Source organism: Cheilinus undulatus, linkage group 20, assembly GCF_018320785.1.
Source record: "Cheilinus undulatus linkage group 20, ASM1832078v1, whole genome shotgun sequence".
In the NCBI taxonomy this organism is placed as follows: domain Eukaryota; kingdom Metazoa; phylum Chordata; class Actinopteri; order Labriformes; family Labridae; genus Cheilinus; species Cheilinus undulatus.
The window spans coordinates 7,854,366-7,877,179 of record NC_054884.1 but is presented as its reverse complement, the minus strand read 5'-3'; the positions used below and the strand labels follow the sequence as shown (position 1 = coordinate 7,877,179).

The 22,814-nt window shown below is 39.1% G+C and overlaps 1 protein-coding gene across 1 annotated transcript in view; it reads right to left on the bottom strand.

The window, feature by feature from the left end:
- Window positions 1-21,957, bottom strand: part of LOC121528108 (rho GTPase-activating protein 23-like) — a 121,555-nt gene extending 99,598 nt beyond the window's left edge. Inside the window, exon 1 of the mRNA XM_041815270.1 lies at window positions 21,636-21,957. Coding sequence (XP_041671204.1) covers window positions 21,636-21,644 — 9 coding nt within the window. The 5' untranslated portion in view covers window positions 21,645-21,957. The remainder of the gene's footprint in view (window positions 1-21,635) is intronic.
- Between the last annotated feature and the right edge of the window lie 857 nt (window positions 21,958-22,814).

Below are 22,814 nucleotides of genomic sequence, written 5' to 3'. Positions count from 1 at the left end.
CAAGTCTGGGTTTGGCGGCTGCCTCCAAAATGTTACCTGTTTGACAGCATTGTGCCAACTGGAAAGTTTGGTGGAGGAAGGATAATGATTGTGGGACTGTTTTCTAGAGTTTGGGCTAGACCCCTTAACTCCAGTGAAGGCCAATCTTCATGCTCCAGCATACTAAGATATTTTGGACAATGCTATGCTTCCAATTTTGAGGCAACAGTTAAGGAAGGCCCTTTTCTATTCCAACATGACTGGGCCCCTGTGCACAAAGTAAGGACTATAAAGACATGGTTTGATGAGTTTGGTGTGGAAGATCTTGACTGGCCCACACAGAACCTTGGCCTCAACCCCCACTGAGCACCTTTGGGATGAACTGCAGTGGATATTGTGAGCCAGGCCCTCTCATCCAACATCAGTGCCTGACCTCGTAAATGCTCTACAGAAGCAAAAACTCAAGAAATCTTGTGGGAAGCCTTCCAAGAAGAGCGGCTGTTATAGCTGAAAAAGAGGGGCAATTCCATTTTAAAGTAAACGTATTTGACTGCAGTGTCAGTATAGTCCCTGTTGGTGTAATAGTCAGGCATCTGAATACTTTCGTCCATATGGCATATCATGAGTGGAGCAGGGTGGGGCTTCTGGGATGTGCCAGAGATGGACCAGACGAACAAATGACCAGAAAGAGAGAGATTTGCTCCACAGTGTGGATTATTGTGCAGGAGTATGTGCAAATTTTGGGTAACCAGAGATCAAGACATTTCGAACCACACATTCCAATATTTTCTTAACGTTTGTAGACTCTTTCATAAAAAGCAACAACAGTGGTCTGCTCCATACATCTACATGTATGGGTAGATTGCTTGGCAGTTCTAATTAATGTATGGTACATCAGTTAGTTACAGTGCAGCTTTAAAAGTGGTCAGATTACATGGATAGAAAAGAAACATTTAGGGTTCAGCTGGCTGGTGATGCAAATAGGAATGCTTCATTTCAGTTTTACCTGAGCAGACAGAGGGACCAGACTGAAAAAGGAGAAGTGTTTGTGAGAAAAAGCAGCAACCTCATGAGTAACTGCCATTAGCATTAGCATTCATCTAACCAGGTCTTGACATCTACACCGGCCAACTAGCCAAATGTGGGTGGATTTCAGCTGTGGCAGGTACCAGACTGACTTCAACTAGCCACTTTGGCCAGTGGAATTTATCAGTGTCACAACCTCAGCATTCCCTGATGGATATTTGTCTGAGTAAGAATTAGATGAAACCAACTGCATTTCAGATTTTTTGAATAAAGTTAATTAAAAGACAATGTTTTAATAATAGCATAAACTTAGTATCCATTAAAGAAGGAAATAGAGTATGTGTTTCATCTCATACCAGATTTGGCATGTAACATATAGTTTCCAATCAACACAACTGTGGCCAGTGGAATTGCTCGGTGGCTAGTAACTTTTCAAAAACAAGTAGCCACAGTGGCCAGTGTGCAAAAAAGTTAGCGTCAAGCTCTGCATCTAACATAGCATTTATTGCAAAATGTAAACACATAAATACAGTGTGTTTACAGCCTTCTTCCTAGATATTGTCTAGTTCCGACCCTCTTCCATCCAACGTCACATGACATCGGTCAGAAGTTTGGGCACCACTGAGTCTGTTGGACAAGTCACAGTACAAATCTGCATCTCTAATACAGTGACCATCATGACGTGCAAAAAGATTGTAGTCTGACCTGCATTTCAGTGAAGGATTTTCCTGACAGGCTCAGATTGTTGTTCTTGGTGTCAACTTTGCAGTGAGGAACGACACAGAGATACAGCGCTTTGTTGTTAGACTTTTTATAACCAGGAACATGTTGTTTCCCAGATCAAATCCACCAGTGACAGAACCAGTGATCTAAGCAAGCAGAACATGAGAGTTTGGTGTCTTTTGCCACCTCTATCCGTCAGTTTCTTTGTGTTTCTGCGTGAAGGAAGCTGATTCAGATAAAAATAAAAAATGTCTGTCTCTGAAACAATCGCTGCTGATGCTCAGGGATCGTTTTCATTTCGGCACCACATTCCTCGCTCATTAAATCAGCGGCACAGATTTCACTGTATTGTTTGGTGAAGTGTGTCTAAATGCATGAATTCTTCGCCAAACAATGAAGAGCAGCTGCTGCACAAACACACCAACCCTGTGAGTGTGGATTTACTGATGCTAATGAGAGGCAATATGAAGATATGAACGGATAAATATGAAGACAGACTCCATCATCATCAGCTGTGATCCATCAGTTTGGTAATACAGTGTTCATTTTTTTATTGTTTTCAGTAAAGAACATTTGATTACCAACTTTCTGGAGCTTGATCCTATTCATTGAAATAAGATATTGAGAAAAGATCACAAGAAAACCAAAACTGATCAATAATTCTGAGTAAAACAAAAAGCATGGATGCACATCCTTTGAGAGCTTCTGTACTTCCTCCACTAAAACTGCATTTCTTTTAGAGAAGAATTAGCCTGGAGACTCTGATGTGAGCAGTCTTTTTAAACCATATGAAGCTTTTGCACACAGCCATCTCCCTCTGAACACAGCAGAAAATGAAAGAGCATCTAAAGGCGCAGCTTCTAATTACTGATCTGCACTCAAGCATCAGTGCAATTCAGAGCAGCCGAGCTGTATAAAGCCGAGCCATGCACGCTATTTTTAAAAATAAAAGTGAACAGAGTCAACTCTGTGACTTCTGACTGGACTCTGAAGCAGGGCGGTTCTGGTGGAATTTAAAAAGCAGACAAGTTCAGTCAGTTTGTAAAGAGAAAGATCCTTTTGAATAAAGAGAAAGCTGTGGGACAAAGTAAACTTTCTCTACTTTATAAGCAGAATGGACAACAGTGTGACTACTGTAATATTTTTAAATCCCACTTTGAATCTTTTCCATGCCTCCATGCTGACAACAGAGCCATAATGTTATTGGGTTGCCTGCCTGTCCATAACTCCATCCATTCATACACACAGGCCATACATGTGAGCCATCAGGGGGGATAAAGGGGAGAGCTTTCTGGGGTCCAGTCAAACTGGGGGCCCATAGAGGTCAGGAAAATCACAGCCCATTGTAAAGTTAAGCCGTGATAACCATGATTTATTTTTCAACATGAACAAAAGCCACTCTTATCAAAGCAGCAAAAAATAATGATATATTAATGCTGCAGTACAATAAAGCCTTTTCCAAATATAAACCTCTTTTCTTGAAGGAGACATGTTTTACCCTTTTAAGACAAGTTTATATTGGTCTCAGAGGAAGTTTGTTGCTGAGAAACACTCTCATATAGGATTTTTGCATGTATAAAAAATCCCTCTGTTTCAGCCCTACACAGAACAAGCTGTTTCTCTCTCAGGAAATGGATGTGGCAATCCTGATGTTACAATGTTACAGACACTTTAATCCAAAGTTGGATTTGAACCATCAGTGTCCTAAACTAAAGTCAGCAGGGTAACCCACTGAGCTATCCAGCAACTCAACTGATAGTTAAGAGGAAGATCAGGAGAGGAAGGTGGAACTTTCTTCCAACCAAACCTGGGGGCGATGCTAACTCCCCACATGACATCATGAGGGGAAAATCTGAGAACGGCTTGTTTTAGCACACATTTTCTGAACGGTGGAGAAAGATAGGGCAGGGGGGTTCTGGTACTTAAGGGGATCGTGGACAGGCCAGGGGCACATATTTTTGTTAGAAAAGCCTGAAAAGTGATTTTTGCATAATATGTCCCCTTTAAAATAGAATTACCTTTTTAATAGTAATGTTAACAATGTGGATAAACACACTGATATGAACAATAAGAATAAAGTAATGTCAGACTTCAGAGCTAAGCCATGATGTGCACAGGTTACCAGGAAATAAAGAAATTTTGGTGGAAAAGAATTGAATACTTCTAAACAGTGGGAAAAAAACAGGTTCACAGTGGATAAGATGGGTTATAAGTGGCTAAAAGGGGGCCAAAAAAGACAAAAACTGGCAAACATGTATTAAAGTGTGAAAAAAGTAGTGTCACAAATGGCCAAAAATGGGTTAAAAGTGGCACAAACTGGTTAAAAAGTGGAACAAATGTGAGGAAAAGCAGCAGAAATAGGTTGATAAAAGAAAACTGTGGAAAGAGTGGCTAAGAAGAGAAAAAACAGCAACAGGTGGCTTAGAAGTGGCGAAAATAGGTGTAAAGTAGCAAAAATAGCTTCAAAGTGGATAAAATGGGTTACAAGTGACTAAAAGGAGGCAAAAAAGACAAAAACTGGCAAATATTTATATAAGTGTGAAAAAAGTAGTGTCAAAAATGGCCAAAAAGGGGTTATAAGTAGCACAAACTAGTTCAAAATTGGCAAAAATTGAAGGAATAGCAGCAGAAATAGACTAGTAAAAGCAAAGTGGGCAAAAAGTGGCTAAGAAGTGAAAAAAACAGCAACAGTTGGCTTAGAAGTGACAAAAAAAAAGGTCTGAAGCAGCAAATCAGTGGCAAAAAGGGTCAAAAATGAGTAAGAGTGGCAAAAAGAAGCGACAAAAATGGGCATAGAGTGGCCAAAAGTCATGGGTTAATGGTTGCAAAAGTTAGTGATTACACTGATTCTTATGTGGATTACAAAATGAAGGATGGTATTAACTGCTAGCAGCAGATTTGATAGAGAAATGGATTTAAAAAAGAATAAAAACGTTTAATATCGGACATACTGGTGTGGATTTATCCTCAAAGACCCACTAGAAAAGCCTCCGTTAGAGCTACAAAGGCATGGATAGCGTCAGTAGAATGGCACAGAGGATACAAAACAAGAAAGTGGCTACCATGTATGGTTCAAACATGATTCTATTCTTGTAACCTTTGTCTCTTCTTGTCGTCAGAGGGTTAATGTTCCTTTATGATATTATGGGATCACTGTACGGTTCTGGTGCTGTAATGTTATTTAAAGGCCAGTATTTGCTGTCAGGATCAGGAGAAGTCTGTTCACTGCTGCTGGATTGTTCCCTAAATCAACAGAAGACTAACAGCCTTCTGCTCCTTTCTGGTTTCCTTTCTCTTATACGTCCAGTTAAACAACGATTATCTAATTCCAAAAAAATAAAATAATTCTGGCTAAAACATGTGACCCCTGGAGCATTAACTTCTCTAGTGTACAGCTGTAGGAAGCCTTTCTGGTTACATGCATATTTGATATCATATGAAATAAATTATACTTCGTGAACGCATTTAGCCAGGCAGTAGTTCTATTTGGTTGCATAACTACCTCAAAACTCCTCAGTTATGGAAAAATGCCAGTGTTTTCCTTTTTCAACAGTTCTGACAGTACCAGCTTGTGTAGTCTAATATAATCATCCTTTCATCAACATGTTTTTAATTTCAAACATGGTCTTCAACACGTTCTTGCCATGAAGAGAACTCAAACAGTAATATCCTGCTCTGTGGTTTGTGTTTTTTGATGGATTTTGTTATTGAGTTCAGACCGCAGAAGCACAAACACTCTCCGGAGAAACGATGAAGTGAGACACAAAAGCATTGTGTACTATTCTTACATCCGGGCCTGTAATCGACATCCCAGCGGCCAGGAGACCGTTATCAGCACGCAGCAGAGGAGAGAGGAGGGGGGAGGAAGGGGCGAGAGGAGGGGAGGGGGTGACAAATTATAATGACAATTCACAAATCCTGCACGCCTTTCAAATGTTTTTATGTCAGCCACAGATCTGTTTCATCAGGCCGAGAGTTTAGAGCCATTCAAGATGATTGTTCACTGTCTGACAGGACGCGCTGAAATGTTTTTTATCCTCAAACCTTTTCGACTAACCAAGACAGACTTGAGTTTCTATTATTAGAAAACTACGGTGGCTGACGGGGGGCTAAAAGCACTGCACTTGCCCAAAATCTTACCATTAGGAGATACAGGCTGCAAGTTCAGGCAGGATGTAAAATAGAAAGAACGGCAATGACTTAACCAGGAGACTTCCATTAGGTATGCGTGCAGACAGTGAGTGTTTTATATGGACAATGCATCTTTTTCTCCTTACATTGTGTAAATGTGAAGCCAAAACCCTCAGAAATGGGAGGTGACGTGTTGTATTTGTGATATAATTTGGAGCCGAGTCATGCTCAGACAGGAACTGTCTGGTGGAACCATTTACCCACATTACAGCCCTTCTGCTTACAGAAGCACAAGTCAAACCTGATAAAACGCAAAATTTTCTGGAGCCTGCTCACTTGTTTGGTGGCTCTGCTTCCAGAAGTAAGTTCCCCTTTAAATCCTATATTAGCATTTTTTAAAAATCAACATTTAAGAATGCATGAAACAAGCTAGCAGCTATCTGAATATTCATGACTATAAAAACATTTGATTCTGCATAAAAACGTCCTTTGAAAACGGAGAAAAAAGCATGACAATGTACATATTCTTAGAAGATGAAGGAACTAAATATCCCACAATCCAATGCAATTCCTTTAAGTAATGGTTTTCAAACTTTCAAAACCTGCATGTACATTTTTCTACAATCATCTTTACTTTAAATGATAATGTTGGAATATGTCATACTTTAGTACTTCATACCATCTCAGCGTACATTGTTGTCATCACCAGCCAACCAATCATCATATATGGGTACAGTAGACATTTTCTAACATTGCAATCTGGAAGGGTTTTGCCAGACTCCATGCAAAGCTCCAATCTTTTGTTTATTCCAGACCCAGAGACGTCTGACCAATCAGCGCCATTTGAGGAGAACAAGGGCAGTAGCTACAAGCGTGGTTAAGTGATACTGTGAGCCATTAGAAACGGCTGCCTCCAATGCAGCGGCCTGTTTGAGCACAAGTTTGTGATCGCTATTGGTGGGATTGCGTTTTATCGTAGTGAATAGCTCGGGTGTAGCTGTAGAAAAAAGGACATTTACTCAGACCTCGACCACATGTCTTCATTAAAACATATGCAAAGCTGAAAGCTTGTCTTAGCAGAGAACATGTTTTTGCATATCTCCCAAAAAGGCTTTGGCATGAATTTTGGCCCCAGACAAGCTTCACCATTCAAACACTAAGGTAGCGCTAGCCTGTATAGCTGGTTAGCATTGGAGCCACGCATGAGTACAACCTCATTTTGTCTACAAGAGTGATCCCGACTCCTCATCCTACGTTGGCATCATCACTCTCTCTACAACTGTATGCAAGCTCACAGGTCATCAGGAAGAGGGCGGGTCAAAAACACCAGCAGTCTTTTGCTCTGACAAGAAGAAACCAACAAATAAGAAACAATTATGTAGTCTTCCGGCTGTATTAAGAGGAGGAAAATACAGACCTGCTGTCCTTCAAATAGAACTTGAGATATGAATGTGGAAAAAGGTCAGAAAATCACTGCAGAATCCCAAAAGACAGGTCTTGTATAATGTCACTCTGGTAAATGATGATACAAAGATTAGAGCAAATGCTCTCCTATTGGTAGGCTTCAGGATTCACATTGTTGACATCAGGTCAGGGAGTCAAACAAGATGATAATGCAAGAAAAATTCTGATATGCTAGTCCTGTCCAGTTGTGGTTGTGGGGCGTCTTAGACATGCAATTAATTATGTCACACTATGAAGGCATTTATTGTTTCTGTTGCCTATAACTGGGCATGACATTTGAGCTGTGACATTGCAGGCAGGTCAAAATCTGTCTGGATTAGAGACTAGGGGCTGTGACCAACCCCAACCCCCCATCACTGTTGTTTTTAAGACATAAAAAAGCAAAATGGTTCAAACTGAAGAGCTGTTTGGGAGTCAAGAGTTTGGCTCTTGTTACTGAGCTGAGACAAATAATCTGGATCTCTAAAAAGCGATAAAATTCCCATCACTCCATGTAAGGACACTAGACACTAGCCCTGCATTATTCTAGCAGCAGAAGATCACATCAGGTGACAAACATATTTTTTTAAGAGTCCCATAAAAATAAACCAAAAAAATCTTCAAATATTGTTCCATAATTCTATTATAAAGCCTGAACATTCAAAAGAAAAAATCCCCCCCCCCCCCAAGAAATCTTTGTATATTACAGAAAATCATCATCAAAATACCCATTAAATTCCATGAAAATTATGGAAAATTTTCGCACCCCTTCCCAAATTCCCAATCAAGTTCTCAACAATTAACATCACAGTATATTTTCCAAATTTCCATGAAAATACTTGAAAAATTCAAGACAAATTCCCCACAAAAATTTGAATCAAAACTCCCCAAAAAGTTAAAAACGTATATCCCAAATTATTATTTGAATTATTTAAAAATCTGAGTTAGAATCCCTCAAGCAACTAAATAGACTTCCTAAATTCTAATGAAAATGTCAAAGCAAATTTCCTCCAAGATTTTCAATTAAATATATCCCCAAAATCTCCATGGAAATAGCTAAAAAATTTTAAGCAAATTCCCCAAAATATTCAAGAAAATTCCCCCCAAAAATAAATGAAAATTCCTGAAACCTTCTAGGCAAGTTCTCACAACATTTCAAGCAAATTACTCAAACTTTATTAGGCATTCTGGAAAATTATCTCAAAGATTCTACCAGAAGAAATGATCAATTTGTTGTAGCAAAGGCAAAATGTAGCATCCTCATATGTCTATGTAGGGTTTTAGGAGGTTAACACTTGGCCTGACCAAAACAGATCTAACTTCCTGTTAACACGCCGTCTAAATGGGGGTATGAGACTGTGGTTCTGACATGGTGATGTCCATCATAAGGTTTCAAAAGTGCGCTCCAAAAACAAACAGGGGATGTCACTGTGACTACATTTATGTTTTATTTAGTCTATGATGTGCACTCATCATCTACCATAAATAACAATCACCCACTATGTTGGTCATTTTTTGCCAAAACCTCGAAAAACATGAAAATCTTAATCCCCGCTACACTCTCTGCAGCCTGCAGCGCTTTTTGTACGAGTGTATGACAGATGACCCCAGGCTTTGTTCAGCTTTACTTCTCTATAAATAAGTGCTGCTCATTTGTAGCTTCTTTTTAAAGAGTATACTGTGCTCTTTTTAAAATTATTATCAGAAAAGCAGAATATTTGAGGCCAGTGATCTGTCACTAGTCCAAACAGTTGGCTGCAGTTTCCACCAAACAAAATCGTCTCTGACCACAGACTCTTGTTTGTCCATCTTCCCTTCCATCTTCTTTGTTTCTTTTGTCTCTCTCTGTCCGTCCCTGCGGCTGGACGCCTCTGTGAGGCCACTGTACTCGGAGTAATCCACATGAAGGGACGCACGCTGGACACACACTGGCCATTAGAGCACCCGTGGTCTGCTGCCGTGTAATCGAGAGAGGATAAAAGGAGAAGTCCTGGGAGACGCCCGGAGGCTTCAGACAGCCGAGTCTCTGCAGAGGACATGTCAGCTCAGTGTGAGTCACTTTAGTGAGTCACACCATGAACTTCATGTATGATGACTGAGCCTCACGAAAGCCTTTTCCAGTGTTTCACTGGAAATCTTTCAATAAACCCTTTTTAGGTTTGATTTGTATCCTTTATATCAAGAATGGTTGAGAATATTTCACTGACAGTCGCTGCCAGTGAAAGTGTCTGCATGACTGATGTTTCTATAAAATGTAAATGTTCTTCAAACCTTTTAATCTCTTTATCTACATTTCTCCATTTTTAAAAACAAATGTGTTCATTTATATTGAACCCCCATGTTTTTGCCTAACAAATTAGAAAGATGCTTTCATTCTGTTAGACCTAGTTTATACTTCTGCACCAAATCTATGATGTGCTTTGCGTAAATGAAGCTATGCATGTGTTGCATTGGAACAAGATGATGTATCGTTATTATTATTCGATTATGCAAACTGTGAAAACACATTATTAGAAGTCAAATGTTGCGTACCCGTGCATTAGCGTGCAGTGTGGAGCACTTACTGGACACTGAGGCCCAGTCCACACAGAGACGAAAACGATATATTGCCGTTTCGTTTTGAAAAGTTTTCCGCAAAGACAGGATCGTTTCAGGAAATATCCGTGTAAGCACAGAACTTCTGAAAACGACTGTAAGCACTGTAGTGCATATGCCAAGCCTGTACGTGGTGCTGTATTGCTTCCACGGAAATGCACCAAAACAGAGAAGAAGATCACAGAAAACGGCCGCAAACTTTCTTGTAGTTGCCCTTCTGGTTGTTCTCTGCACTGGAGTTAAGAACATCTGGTGTGTGCATTTCGCGGTGGTGGTAAAGAAACATCAGATTTTGCTGTAAAAGCCATAACATCCTCAGAAGCTTATGCAGCACGAACACAACTCTGTAATCTGCCACTGTTGTTTTGGCCGGACCCACGCAGGCGTCTTAATAGAGCCATGCTATGTGTGACGTAATTGTTTCAAGAGAGATGCGGCTGGCCGCCCACACGGAGACGAAACGGTAGTCGTTTACGGATTTGTGCACTCTGGGACCAGTTTTCAAAAATATCATTCACAATCACCCAAAACGATGTTTCCGTGTGAAAAACAAAAAACAACAAAAAACATTTGCGTATACTCCTGAATTTGTTCCCGTGTGGACGGGGCCTGAAAGGGATGACAGGCTTTTTTTTTTTTTAAAGCATCTTGACTTAGACATTTTCAATAATGACAGGCTGTCAGCGACAAAGTCAAACACTTTCAGAGGATATACTTAGATCAGGCCCAAAAGATTATGGGAAGAGAGGCAACATGTTTCTCTCTCTGCGGTCTTTGCAGCACAGTCGTCCATCATCAAGGCCCCATCAAATCTAAAACAGCTTCTATAAATGTTATTATATATCCACTATGAGAAACTTCTCTAGAAAATTTCAGGACAGTCTGCAGCTGGAAGCTTCCTGAGTTCCTTATCCACACGTGTCCTCACAGCAGGAAGCTTTTCCTGTCAGACAAGGGAGTTGCAGGAAGAAGCTGTATTGTCCAGGATGACTCCATAATGACAGTTTTTTGTCGTTATGTCAGCGCCACCTGTGACTGGACACGCTCACAGTTTTGGCAAGAAAAATAACACGCTCAGCAGAAACATCACAACTACTGCATCACTGCAGGCTGAGTTCAACTACCACACCATTTACTCACAGGATTTCAAACTCCACACAGTAGGTTCATTCACACTGCCATTTCAAGATGAGAAATGTACACTTCTGTGACATTTCACTATCAGTGGATTTACAAAAAAAAAAAAGGCATAACAGGGAGACAAAGTGATCAACATCTGTGCAGCCCTTATAGGAAGTAGAGGAATTAAAGAGGTGAGATGGATTGTGGAGAAGCAAAGTGTTGTTTGCTAATGTCTGACTGTGCGTACATGAAGTTTGAGCTTCCAAATATTAATGTTACATTAAATACAGAGATTATAGCCTATTAAGAATAATCGTTAATCAGCCAAAAGTTGGCCGATAGACACTTACGTTAACAATCGTGTTTTCACTACTAAAGTGCAGGGAATTTGACTTGGTTTTACTTAAACATTCTATTATTTATCCAGTAGAGGGCGCTCTGATTCCTTTCATGTCAAAGGTCAAACTCAATGGTAAGTTTATAACTAGTTTGTGAAATAAATAGTTTCTTATTTCTTGTCCATAAAACATGACATGACTCGTGTCAGTCACGCTAAGCTAAGGTTAAGCTAACCTAGCTGAACAATAGCTAGCAATGAAATTTAGCAACCACACAATAAACGTAATGGTGCAATATCTCCTGACTCCCAACAGGATAAGTGGTATAGAAAATGGATGGGTGGATATTTACATTCTATTAACTTTCATTTTTATTGAAACACCTCATTCTGAAGGATGTGAGCATACTTAACCCATTAAATACTAGGCCCTGATTGTCATCCATCGCTGTCGTGAGTAGTAGCCATCTGTATATAAAAGAATGCCCAGAAAAAATGCACATGTGAGTAAGCAGGGTCCTACAGCTATGGTCCTGAAACCAGTGTTCATTTCATCCACTAAAACTATGACTAAAAATGTTCGTCGACAGCCTTTTTTCCATGACAAAACTAGACTAAAGCCGGCCACACACAACACGATTTTTAAATCTGAAATGATTTTTAAACCGTGGGAGACCACAGACTTCAGGACAATTTCCAAAGATTTTTCATCTTTAATCCTCTGAACGCACACACTAGACAACTCAGCCAGACTGTCAGATCATTGGAGACCACACATCTGCCGACCTGCCTACGACCTCGCGTGATCATGGGACTTCAGACAAAAAAACCCACGGATGTCTGTCGATACCATTTTGCTGTCTCTCCACAACAGGCTGTCCTGGCGTGCGTTACAGGTGAAGCAAAAATCATAATACAAGGGACAGACTCAGGATGAAATCATGGCTGAAATGAAGTTACAGGTGTGTTCATGGTTGTGAGTGGTGAAAATACGTATGATCTGGCTGTGAGTGACACTACCCGGCTATCTGGTGCTCACCCTCATTAGTTGTTGTGGGTCCTTCGTCAGCGGCACTACAACCTAGAATAATAAATATCAAACGTGTTTGATATTTACTGATTCAGGATTTTGAAGGCTACGACGCGATTTGGAGCAGTAAAACAATCGTGTTGACACCACTCACATGCAGATGACTCAGACAAACAGTTGTTTGCGATGAGGCTCCTCTTGGGATACGCCCCCACGATCGTCAGGGGAGGCAAATCTTGCCCCAAATCGAGCTTAAAACCCTTTAGTGTGTGGCTGGCCTTAAACTAACAAAAATAGATCTGTGACTACTAAAATTGACAAAACTTACGTTTAGTTTTCGTCAAGATGACTAAAACTAGACTAAAATGCAAAATCCATGATATTTCTCCACTGTGGGTAAATATGTCAAAATGCAATGCAGCTATATCTATTCTGTCTCTCAGCTGTAGAAAGCAGGGAACCCAGGGTTTGGCAGAGTGCAGAGAACACACTACCATGATTTGGTTCCAGATTTAGGCAAGAAAAGAAATGCATGGACAAAAAGTCAAGACTAAAATGTGAGGATTATCATTGGACTAAAACTAGACTAAAATGTTTAGATTTTTTGTCGACTAAAACTAAAAAGGATAGTAATGTCTAAAATGTGACTAAAACTTAAATGCATTTCATTTAAAGACTAAAACTGGAAGATGGCTAAAATGAACACTGCCTGAAACTGCTGCCTGCAAACCTGCAGACACACCTTTCTCTCTATAGCTGCATCCACACTAATCTCTTCACCAGCCACCATTGTTTACAGGATTGTAGTGCATCTAAACCACGCCCATAGCTACCGCCTCTCTCTCCTCGAATGATACTGATTGGTCCATTCATCTTCGACCAGAAACTAATGTATCAGCTTGAAGCTTTGCAGGATGGATCCACCTGATAACAGACATGGAAGATGGACAATCCATCAGCTTTGGAAGGTAAGGACTCTCCCGAATGTGACAGAAATACAGTTTAAACCATTTTTTTTCTCTGGGAGTCCCCTAAACCCAAAATTCTCTAATTGTATTTTATAATGTCATGTGTATTCTAACCATCTAAGGTCAATATATTTTTCACATTAGGTTTATTTTGAGTTAGTCTCTCCATTTTAAAGCCAAACATGCTCAACATGGCTTATTTTGTGTTAAAGCCATATAAAGTTGAATTTTATTGTGGTAATAAGTCTTGTCCTCTCCATTTTCTTTCACGTATTGTTGGAAAGTTCCTCAGTTTGTCGCCTGTTTGTTCCAGCAAATGTGTTTGTCTGTCCACAAGAGCAAGAGCAGGATATCCTGACGCTACCACACACACAAAATGCATGACTTCCAAAAACACAATGCACCTTTCACACTGACTACATAGTTCCTCCATTCTCCTGGGGGGGGTAGAGCGAGCCGTAGCGCCCTCACTCACTGTGAGCCGCTTTAAAGGAAACCCTGTATTCACAGAGCCAGCACTCTCTCATTCCCTCTGTCCGTCTGTCAGCGTCTATGAAAGACTATACAGCCGTCACACAGCGCTCACATGCAGAAATAACACACAGTGAATAAACCGCATCACTTGGCTAAAAATACACAGCCTTCCTTTCTCTCAGAGATGCCCTCTCCCTCACAGACACCAGCCCCAAATACTCCACCCCCTTATTTCACCGCCTTTTGTTGCTCTCCGTACACTGACGGCTCCGACACGAACGCCACAATAACACATTTTATCCTCTTTATAATAAATGTCTGTCAAAGAAGCTCCTTTTTCTTCTTTAACCCAAACTATCAGTATTTTACTCACAACAAACCCCTCAGTGTGTAAAACTAACAGTTACAGCAAAAATGGTTAAATCACAACCACTTAAGACTAGAGCTGTCAATATACCAAACTTTAAAGCTTTGATTATGATAGATATCAATGATTTTCTGTCATCTTTGATACTTTGCAAGAAAAGCAGAAGCTTCTGGCAGCAAATAAAGGTAGTTTATTGTTTTTAATTTAAAAAAATGTAAGCAAATGTGTCAGGCAATCTTGGCGTGCAGCTGATGCAGAGCTAGCTTAGCTTATCATGTGACAGGGCAGTCAGTAGCTATGTTTATGTGGACCACTTTTAATCCGAATAAATGCCTGATGTGAATAAAAAAGTCCAGGCTTATCTACTTATTTTAATTGTTTTTTCTTCCCAATATTAATGTAGTCCATTAAATCACCTGTACTTTCACTGCTGACATTATTTTTGATGCATTGTATGAAGCACATACACCAATTATTATACTGTAAAACACAATAGATGGCTATTTAGGCTTAAATACTGACATGAGGGCTTTTGTTTTGAAATTTTCACCTTTTCCAATAGGTCATGTGATTTCCTTTCCTCAAGTATTTCATTAAAACAAGAAAACAGAATAATGGAATTGGGAAAAAGACCCCCCCCCCCCCTTTTTTTTTTTAATGTTTTTCTGTTTTTGTTAACATGTTTTTGTCAAAAATTTAAAAAATAAAGAGAAAATGCCTTGCTTTTCTTTATTTTGCAGTTTCTGTCAAAACTGGAAAAAAAATGGAATAAAGAGAGGTTCTTCTGATTTTTAAGTCTGGTTTCAACCAGAAAAAGGATCTGCCAGAAAATACACTGAGCTCCCTGTTTGTTCCTGGAAGAACTGTTTGCAGCACAATAAAGGTCAAGTTTGAAATTACATGAAATCAAAATTAAGATAATATAAGGTACAGACATGATGGAGCAGAAAAATGTGATATTCTTGTGCAGGGCAAATTTCTGTAGATTTGACCAGTCATGTCGGAGCAGTTTCATTCAGATCAATAGTATGATGAGCATGCACAGTGTGAAAAGTTTAAATCTCCAGTCAGAATAAATTAAAGTGTGAATAAAAATGCCAGTGTACCCTCAGATACTGTTTACTAAAGAGCTCCTGAAGTCAGATCCTTTTGAACAGTTCCAGGTAATAAGGATGCTGTCTGATGCAGGGCAAAGTGTCAATTAGGGCCACAGCTGAAGAGCTCTATGTGATGGTAGCCGTCTTTTGCTCTGAAAAGAAGAAAACAACCAGAAAACAACCAGATAAAATTATGGACTTGTCCTGATGTGTCAAGAGGACAGTATGGACTGTCTATCCTTTAGATAGCAAAGCTGTGAATAAAGCCAAGGTCAGACTACATGTTTTTTTTTTTGTTTGTTTTTTTTTTTAGCATGGTAACAGTGTAGTCTGACGGTCGTCGAGACTCCCGTTGGGCCCAAAAATCATTTGTTTTATGTAGTCTGTCCCAGCGAACCATAAGACATTGTGAGAAAACTCATAACCTTGTGTCAGAAAGCCAAACATGCTTGATTTTCCCTCTGCTTCTAACACTTGATTCCATCAATGAGTGACTTAACCAATGAAAACACAGAGCAGTCTGCACAGACAGCTGTCACAGATGTAAACAAACCAAATGGCAAAAAGAACAAAGATTCATAGATTTCTCCAAGACCAACAAGTGAAAAAAAACATTCTGTGATTGATTAAAAGTCTTTAAAATATTGACACATTTACAGAAAAAGTCCTTGTGCTTTTTTATATTGGCTGTTTTTGAGCCATTATGCAAAGCACTTACTGTCTGCAGTGACACAGAGGGTTACATCACATATTCCCCTATGAGCTTGTCAGGCCGTCTCCTGCATGAATGAAGTGTAAATACATGTGCCGTTTGGACGACGGGACAGCTGGCCATTGGTTGTCACAGCCCATTTGACAACCAATGTGGGCAAATAATATGGTGGATTGCATGCTAAGCTGACAACATAATGAAAAATGGATGAAAAAATACATTCATGGTTGGAGTTACTGGTGTGGATTTAGCCCTTAAAGACTCCGGAAAGTCACCAAAGTTCAGGTTCACTAGAAAAGCCTTTGTAAGGGTTGCAAAAGCATAGATAGCAACATTAGAATGGTACAATGGCAGGCTGCAAGAGGGGGAAAAAAGTGACTGTGATTTATGATTAGAAAGTTATTGCACTTTAGATAATTTGTCTTTTCTTGTGGTATACGATAATGGGTCTCTGAATGTTTAACAAACACACAGGATCTACTACTTCAATGCAATCCTTGTGTTTTGTGTTGGTTGGTGTCTTATAGTCAAGTTTATTTATGACTTGACTTGACTTATATTGATTTTCTAGTAGTAATTTTATTCAGCCATCATGCATGATACAATAATTCCAAATGGTGTGGCTTGAAAAATGGCATTAGTAAAAATTAACTTATTAAAGAATGTCAGGAATTATTGTAGTTTAAAGTCACATTTTTCAAATAAAGTTTATATTGATGTTAAGAGACTGCTGAGGAAGTTTCAATGCTGTTCAGAGGTCCACCGATGAAGAGTCCTATTATAAGATAGGACATATGGGTTTGGGGTAAATTAAATGTCACTATTAAACATTTTTTGAGCGGATCTTTTTTTTTTTTTTTTAATGTAGGTTCAGATGACAACATGTTGACACAACAGCCATTTACATAGTTTATTTACAGATCAATAGTTAGTAATATGTGAGTTTGTAATCAAGCAACATGTGCATGCACATGCACTCTTCCTTCCACAATGCTGTGATGTAAACATACATAAATGGCTGACAAAGGTTTTTGTGGACAGATGGTGAGGTGGAACTGCAACTCCAAGTTTCCTTAAACTACAAGAGAAAACTGAGACTGAACTGCACTAAAAGACCTCAGTAGTCCACCATCGCCATCGTGAAATGAAAAACTTCAGTCACCCTGCAAAGCAGGATTCTTCCTAGCAGTTATCTCAGAATCTAAATGTTGGAGCATTTTAGACCCAAGCTGGGACGGATTTACCCCCTGGGGTCCCTGCATGGTGCAAAAATAATCCGTGACCCCCTTTTCACCCTCAGTGTGGGAAGCTGGGATGACATTATAAAGTGTTACTGCTCTGTCCAAGGTTAAAGACACATTAATGCTGAAAATTTGACAGAAACATCATGTCACTGCAGCATGAGTTACAGAGAACTGGAAGGACAATGTAGCAGCAATCCTGAAGGGACAACGGGACATATTCAACATCAATCAGCACAAAACTCAAATCCTGCCAAGTTTTTTAGTCTGATTTCTACTCAGAAATATCTCATTACTCTTGTTTTAATCCACATTTAGAAAATAAACCCAGAAAAGCCTCTAATTTCAAGATATTACAAAAAAAAAAGGCTTGAGTCACTTGTAATACATGTAAATATCTGCCGATTCTGATGGCACCATGCATACAGATTAATCACTCATTTCAGAACACTTGCAAAGTTTAAATGTGCTTGCTGCAACATGGATTTTTAAAGAAGCTTAAGCTTTATTTTTGCCTTTCATATCTTGAAATTGAACAAATACTCTTAAGATCTGATTTTTTGCATTGCAGCTAACCTTAGCATGAGGCTGTCATTACAGTTGTGCAGCATTTAACTTGGCAAAAGCTGCTCAAGAACGTCCACACAATCCTGTTTCCAAACCTAAATTTCACATTATAGCGACACTTTGAGGTGTCAGACATGCTGTACAGCCTGTGTTGTGCTTTTGTGAGAGAAGATCAGATACTTTATTTTAATTGTGTGCAATATAAAAAATGTAAAAATTAGAGCACATAATGCAGAATTTACACAAAAAACAGATGTTTAAAAATATTGCACATAGTAACCGTGTTGTGATAGCTAAAGCCAACATATCAGTTATGCATCGATAGATCTATCTATCAAAGACACCAGCAAACGTACATCATTATGGTCCGATGCCCCTGACGGTGCTTCATCCCGAGGCGGCTGCACACATCCCCAAACAGCTAATCCAGCCTCACATCCATGTATGTTTCGTTACATAATTTCTGAGCAGTGATGTAACTCGCTAAAATATAAGTGCTTGTCTTTGACAGTGGATTATTTGAGGCCAAAAAAAGAATAATAAATTATGTTTAAAGCACGTCACTCCTACGTGATTATGAAGCTTTACAGACATCAACAAATCGGTTTTGATGTGTGAAAATCTCTGCTGGTATAACAGAAACAAGCTCACTGAAATCTAAAGAAGAGCTGCAGATTCTGAAGCACTGGCATGTCAAAGTTAGGCCACTCACAAAAGTTTTCTCGCTGTTTACGCTCAGAGATAAAACTTGCATGAGCCAAAAAGTGGGGAAAGAAGACGAGAAAAGCTTTGGTTCAAAAAAGTTTTTCTCTTTCAAGCTCGGCATGCTTTCAAACACTCTCATGAATGTCTCTCTCTCTTTGTGTCTGTGTGCTTCACACTGCAAGAACTAAAAATCTCACTGAGTGTGTTTGAATATTTTTTCTAGTCAAAAATATCTCATTACGCCTATTCCACTCCAAATTTACACAAGTCCCAATAAAAATCTGATTTTTTAGATGTTAAAAGCAAAAACAGAGCCTGATTTCTGATCTGCCAGTGCAGCCAGTCATATCAAAATACTTTCAAAGGAGATATAGGGAAAATATTATCAATAGAGTTTATGTTAATGTGGATTTATAAAAAAAAAAAAAAACAGACGTCAGTCACAGCTGGTCAGTAAAAAGAACCATTAACAGTAATATGATTAGTGACTATTTGAAATGTTAAGTCCACAAGTAGAATTAACATTTTATTGAATTTAATTTAATCTAGGAGTGCCTATTTTCTGATAATTAAGATTAAATGGCATTAATACCTGATTGAAACTACCAATAAAATCAGAAATGCTAAACACTCAATACTGTTATTAACTATATCAGTGATCAGAAACTGCAGACAACACTAAACAGCACTCTTTGACATTTTTGAGAGCTGATATTACAGGATAAAATGATCCATTTTACAACTACCAGTACTCAAATATGTTAAAACAATAATAAAATACAATTTAGGATGATATTTACTGCATTTTGATCTTTATGGCACATTTATATATTCTAATAACACACACACAATTAAAACATGGTCATGGTTCTAATCTCACCATGCAATGTAGACCTTTACTGTTACATGTTGAACATAAACTTGGCACCTTAGTAGGATTTCACACTTATTTAAAACAAAAAGAATTGGCCTTAATGTGATGTTTCATCATTAAACAGCATCAGTGGAGGTTTGAGGTAATGCTGTTAAAAATCGTGACAAATACAACTGTATGGAACATAAACACTGTCTATGTTTTTGTCGTTATATATACTAATGTACATCAAAGAAAACAACCAACATGGCCTTGAATTTGGACTTTGTTGTGCTTTTTTCATCTTAGGTGACGGTGGTGCTTTCACTTCTTCTAAAAAAATTCAGTTTCCTTCAGTTTGTTCTTAAATATCTCTTCGATTTGCTTTTCCTTTTGGTCAGGAGTCAGAAACTTTGGACCACACTTTTTTTCAGGTTTATATTTCCATGCTAAATTTGCTGACCTGTCTCTTTATCAGTGGAGACCATGTCTGCTGTCATTCTTATCCTGAGTCATCGATCATTTTGACCCATTTGTTTAATTTTTTGAATGTTTTCATAAGTTTTTGATGGTCATGTGCGCCCAGAACGTTCATGGTCTTGGACATCCTCTCTGCCTTCACTAAACCTTTAGTTCCATTCAAACACACAGGGCTGTGACATGCAGTGTTCCCACACACCTCAGTTAATGGACCAAAAGATTCACTGCTGTTTTGTTCAGTTCCTCCAAATATTTCAAGTTAATGTGTTGCTCAGCTCTTAAGCTAATCATTTCTGATGATTAAAAAAAGATGCAAACAGTCAGTAGCTAGCAATGAACTTAAGACGTCACTTATTATTTAATAGCCATGCCTTCTATTTTAGTTTATGGAGCCTTTGTAATCGACTGTAATTGTGTTTGTAACACTTTTCTATATACATCACTAAATGCACCTGCAAAAAATGATATGCAAGTAAAATATATCAAAGTAGCAATCATTTTCACTTCATAGAAAGCAGTGTGAAACTGATTTGAATGTGTTTTTATCTTATAAAAAATAATTTCTATCAACACTTGAGTTCAAAAACATGAATGTTGGTATAATAAATTATCATGAATGCAACAGATTCTCCCTTTCATAAAATAACTGGTAATCACAACGGTTAAATGGAGAATATCAGACAGTTTGTAACAGTTTTGTCCTTTGGCACTGACAATTAAATCCATGTGTCCCTCTTTTTAACCAAAGTAGCCTATCTCAGATACAGACCCATATTGACCTGGAAGTCCTCCAGGGCTTTGCTGTTTATGCAAAACACAGATATTTTCATTTCACCTTGCCAAGCCAAGACCCCCCCCCCACCCCGCATCAGGCCCATCCTATTCCTCATACTAGGAGACCAGTAAGCATTTGTTTAGATTTTTATTTAGACATTACTGACATCTTCCCACTTCCCTCACTCCTGTGTGCCTTCTGCGTTTGCACACTGCCCTGCAGTCTCACTCCCTTATATGGGCATGAAAGGGGTGTGTCTCTATTCTATTTAGGCAAAACAAGCACATCATGAAACTGATGGAGGTTTTTGGGGAACATCAGAAAAAAAAAAACACTTTGGTGAGTGAAGTTCTGTGGTAACGATGGAACTGGCAAAGAGTTAGACTCACTTTTCTGAATGTTGCCAACATGTTTGTGCAACTTAGTGCTTAATCTCTGTAAGGTAAAAAAAAAAAAAAAAAAAAGATGAATGCTAAAGATATATTGTTTCAATACTTCTTTATATAATGATCATTAAAATAATAGAGACGTGATCATTTTGACACACATGGTTTTTAAGAGAACAGAATCTAAATAAATGGAAATGTTGCCAGTGTTTTTGTACAGTTTGGACAGTGTACAGGAGTTTTTCTGTGATATTTGAGAATTAAAATAAAAAATAGCCCAATATTGGGTTTCTAGCACTTCAGGACAGGTTTCAATGTGGTTAAATCTCCACTAGGATCACAAAAGATTTTTTTTTTCACAGAAAACAATGATAAGAGATCCTAGTAAAACATGTCAGATATGATTTTTGGTGCATATTGCTCAGCTTTACAAAGTGCTATTAAATAAGTGCATTTTTCTCCTTTCATTGGCTGATGTTTTGACTTTTTACAAGCCAGTGTGGTCACTATATCTCGAAATTAGATCTTTATGTGGACTTGTCAGCTGAATGTTTATTGAAATAAGCATAATGAGATATGAAATGAGACAAACACACCTGCTAAGAGTCCGTAGAGTCTTCTTACCTGGGCCATGGTGTTCAGCAGGACTTGGGCAGGTTCCTGGTGGTCAGCATGGCTGGTGAAACCTCAGGTAGCCTCTCACTCGATGATGTTTGGGTTCTGCTGAAGGGGGAAGTTCACTCCACACGCCTCCTCCTCCTCCTGTGTGACAGCTCTGTCTTCAGAGGCGCTTGCTCTTGGAAACACCGTCCTCCTCCTCCTCTTCTTCTTCTCTTTCTCCTTAGATACAACCTCTCCTCTTTTGTGTATGTCTGAAGGATCTTGCACCCCTTTATTCCCCGTCTTCCACGCTCTCTCTCTCTCCTTCAGTCCCTGCTTGGTTGTAATCTGGACTCTCTGCCTCTCCTTTTCCTCCTGCTCTCGCTCGCTCTCCTCTCAGCTGCTCCCCCTCCTCCACCTTCCTTTAAAACCCTGTTTCCCTCCCTCACTGTACACAGCATTAGTGAGAGACGTGCAGAGGGGAGGGGGGGGGAGGAATCAGAGGGATAGAGTGGGGATGTGTGAGTGTACCATGTGATCTGACGGTGTAGTAGGATTCCCCCAGCAGCTGTCGCACTCATTCCTCCACACTGCTCCTCTCTGAGCTTCCTGCACTCCCATTGATGTCCTGAGTTGTTGAACTATCAATGGAGTGAGGAGACAGAAAGTAGTCCCTGCTGCAGGCGGAGATTTGAACGCCCTGATGAAGGAGAAGGTTTAGGAGCAAGAGCAGACAAATTCAAAGCTGCAATGATTTAAATTCCAGGGATAGAGTAGTGTTTTTGTAGCAGGGTTAATTTTGGCAGCATTTTTATTTAGACTTTGCTTAAGTCTTTAGAGTAAAGCATTTTTTAGTTTCAGTCACATTAAGATTATGTCTGACTCACACTAATGCACTGTTGGTATTTTTATTGACTTCAACTGTGCCGATGAAAGACAGACATTCTTTGAAGGACCTTATGTTGGAGTGGAGTGCTAGTAATTCAAATTTTAGAAAAAAACAAGCATATACTTCTCCAAAAAACTGCATTTTTTCAAGTTTTCTACCCAAAACCCCAATTTTCTTTCCTTAGAGTTACACCTGAACTAGGCATGGCAAACAATTAGAAATTTCATCACTGTTAATCTCAAGTTCTGTGGTAAACAGTGGTGGACTCAGGATGTTTGTGGGACAGGAGCAAAAATGGTAAAAAAAAAAGGGCA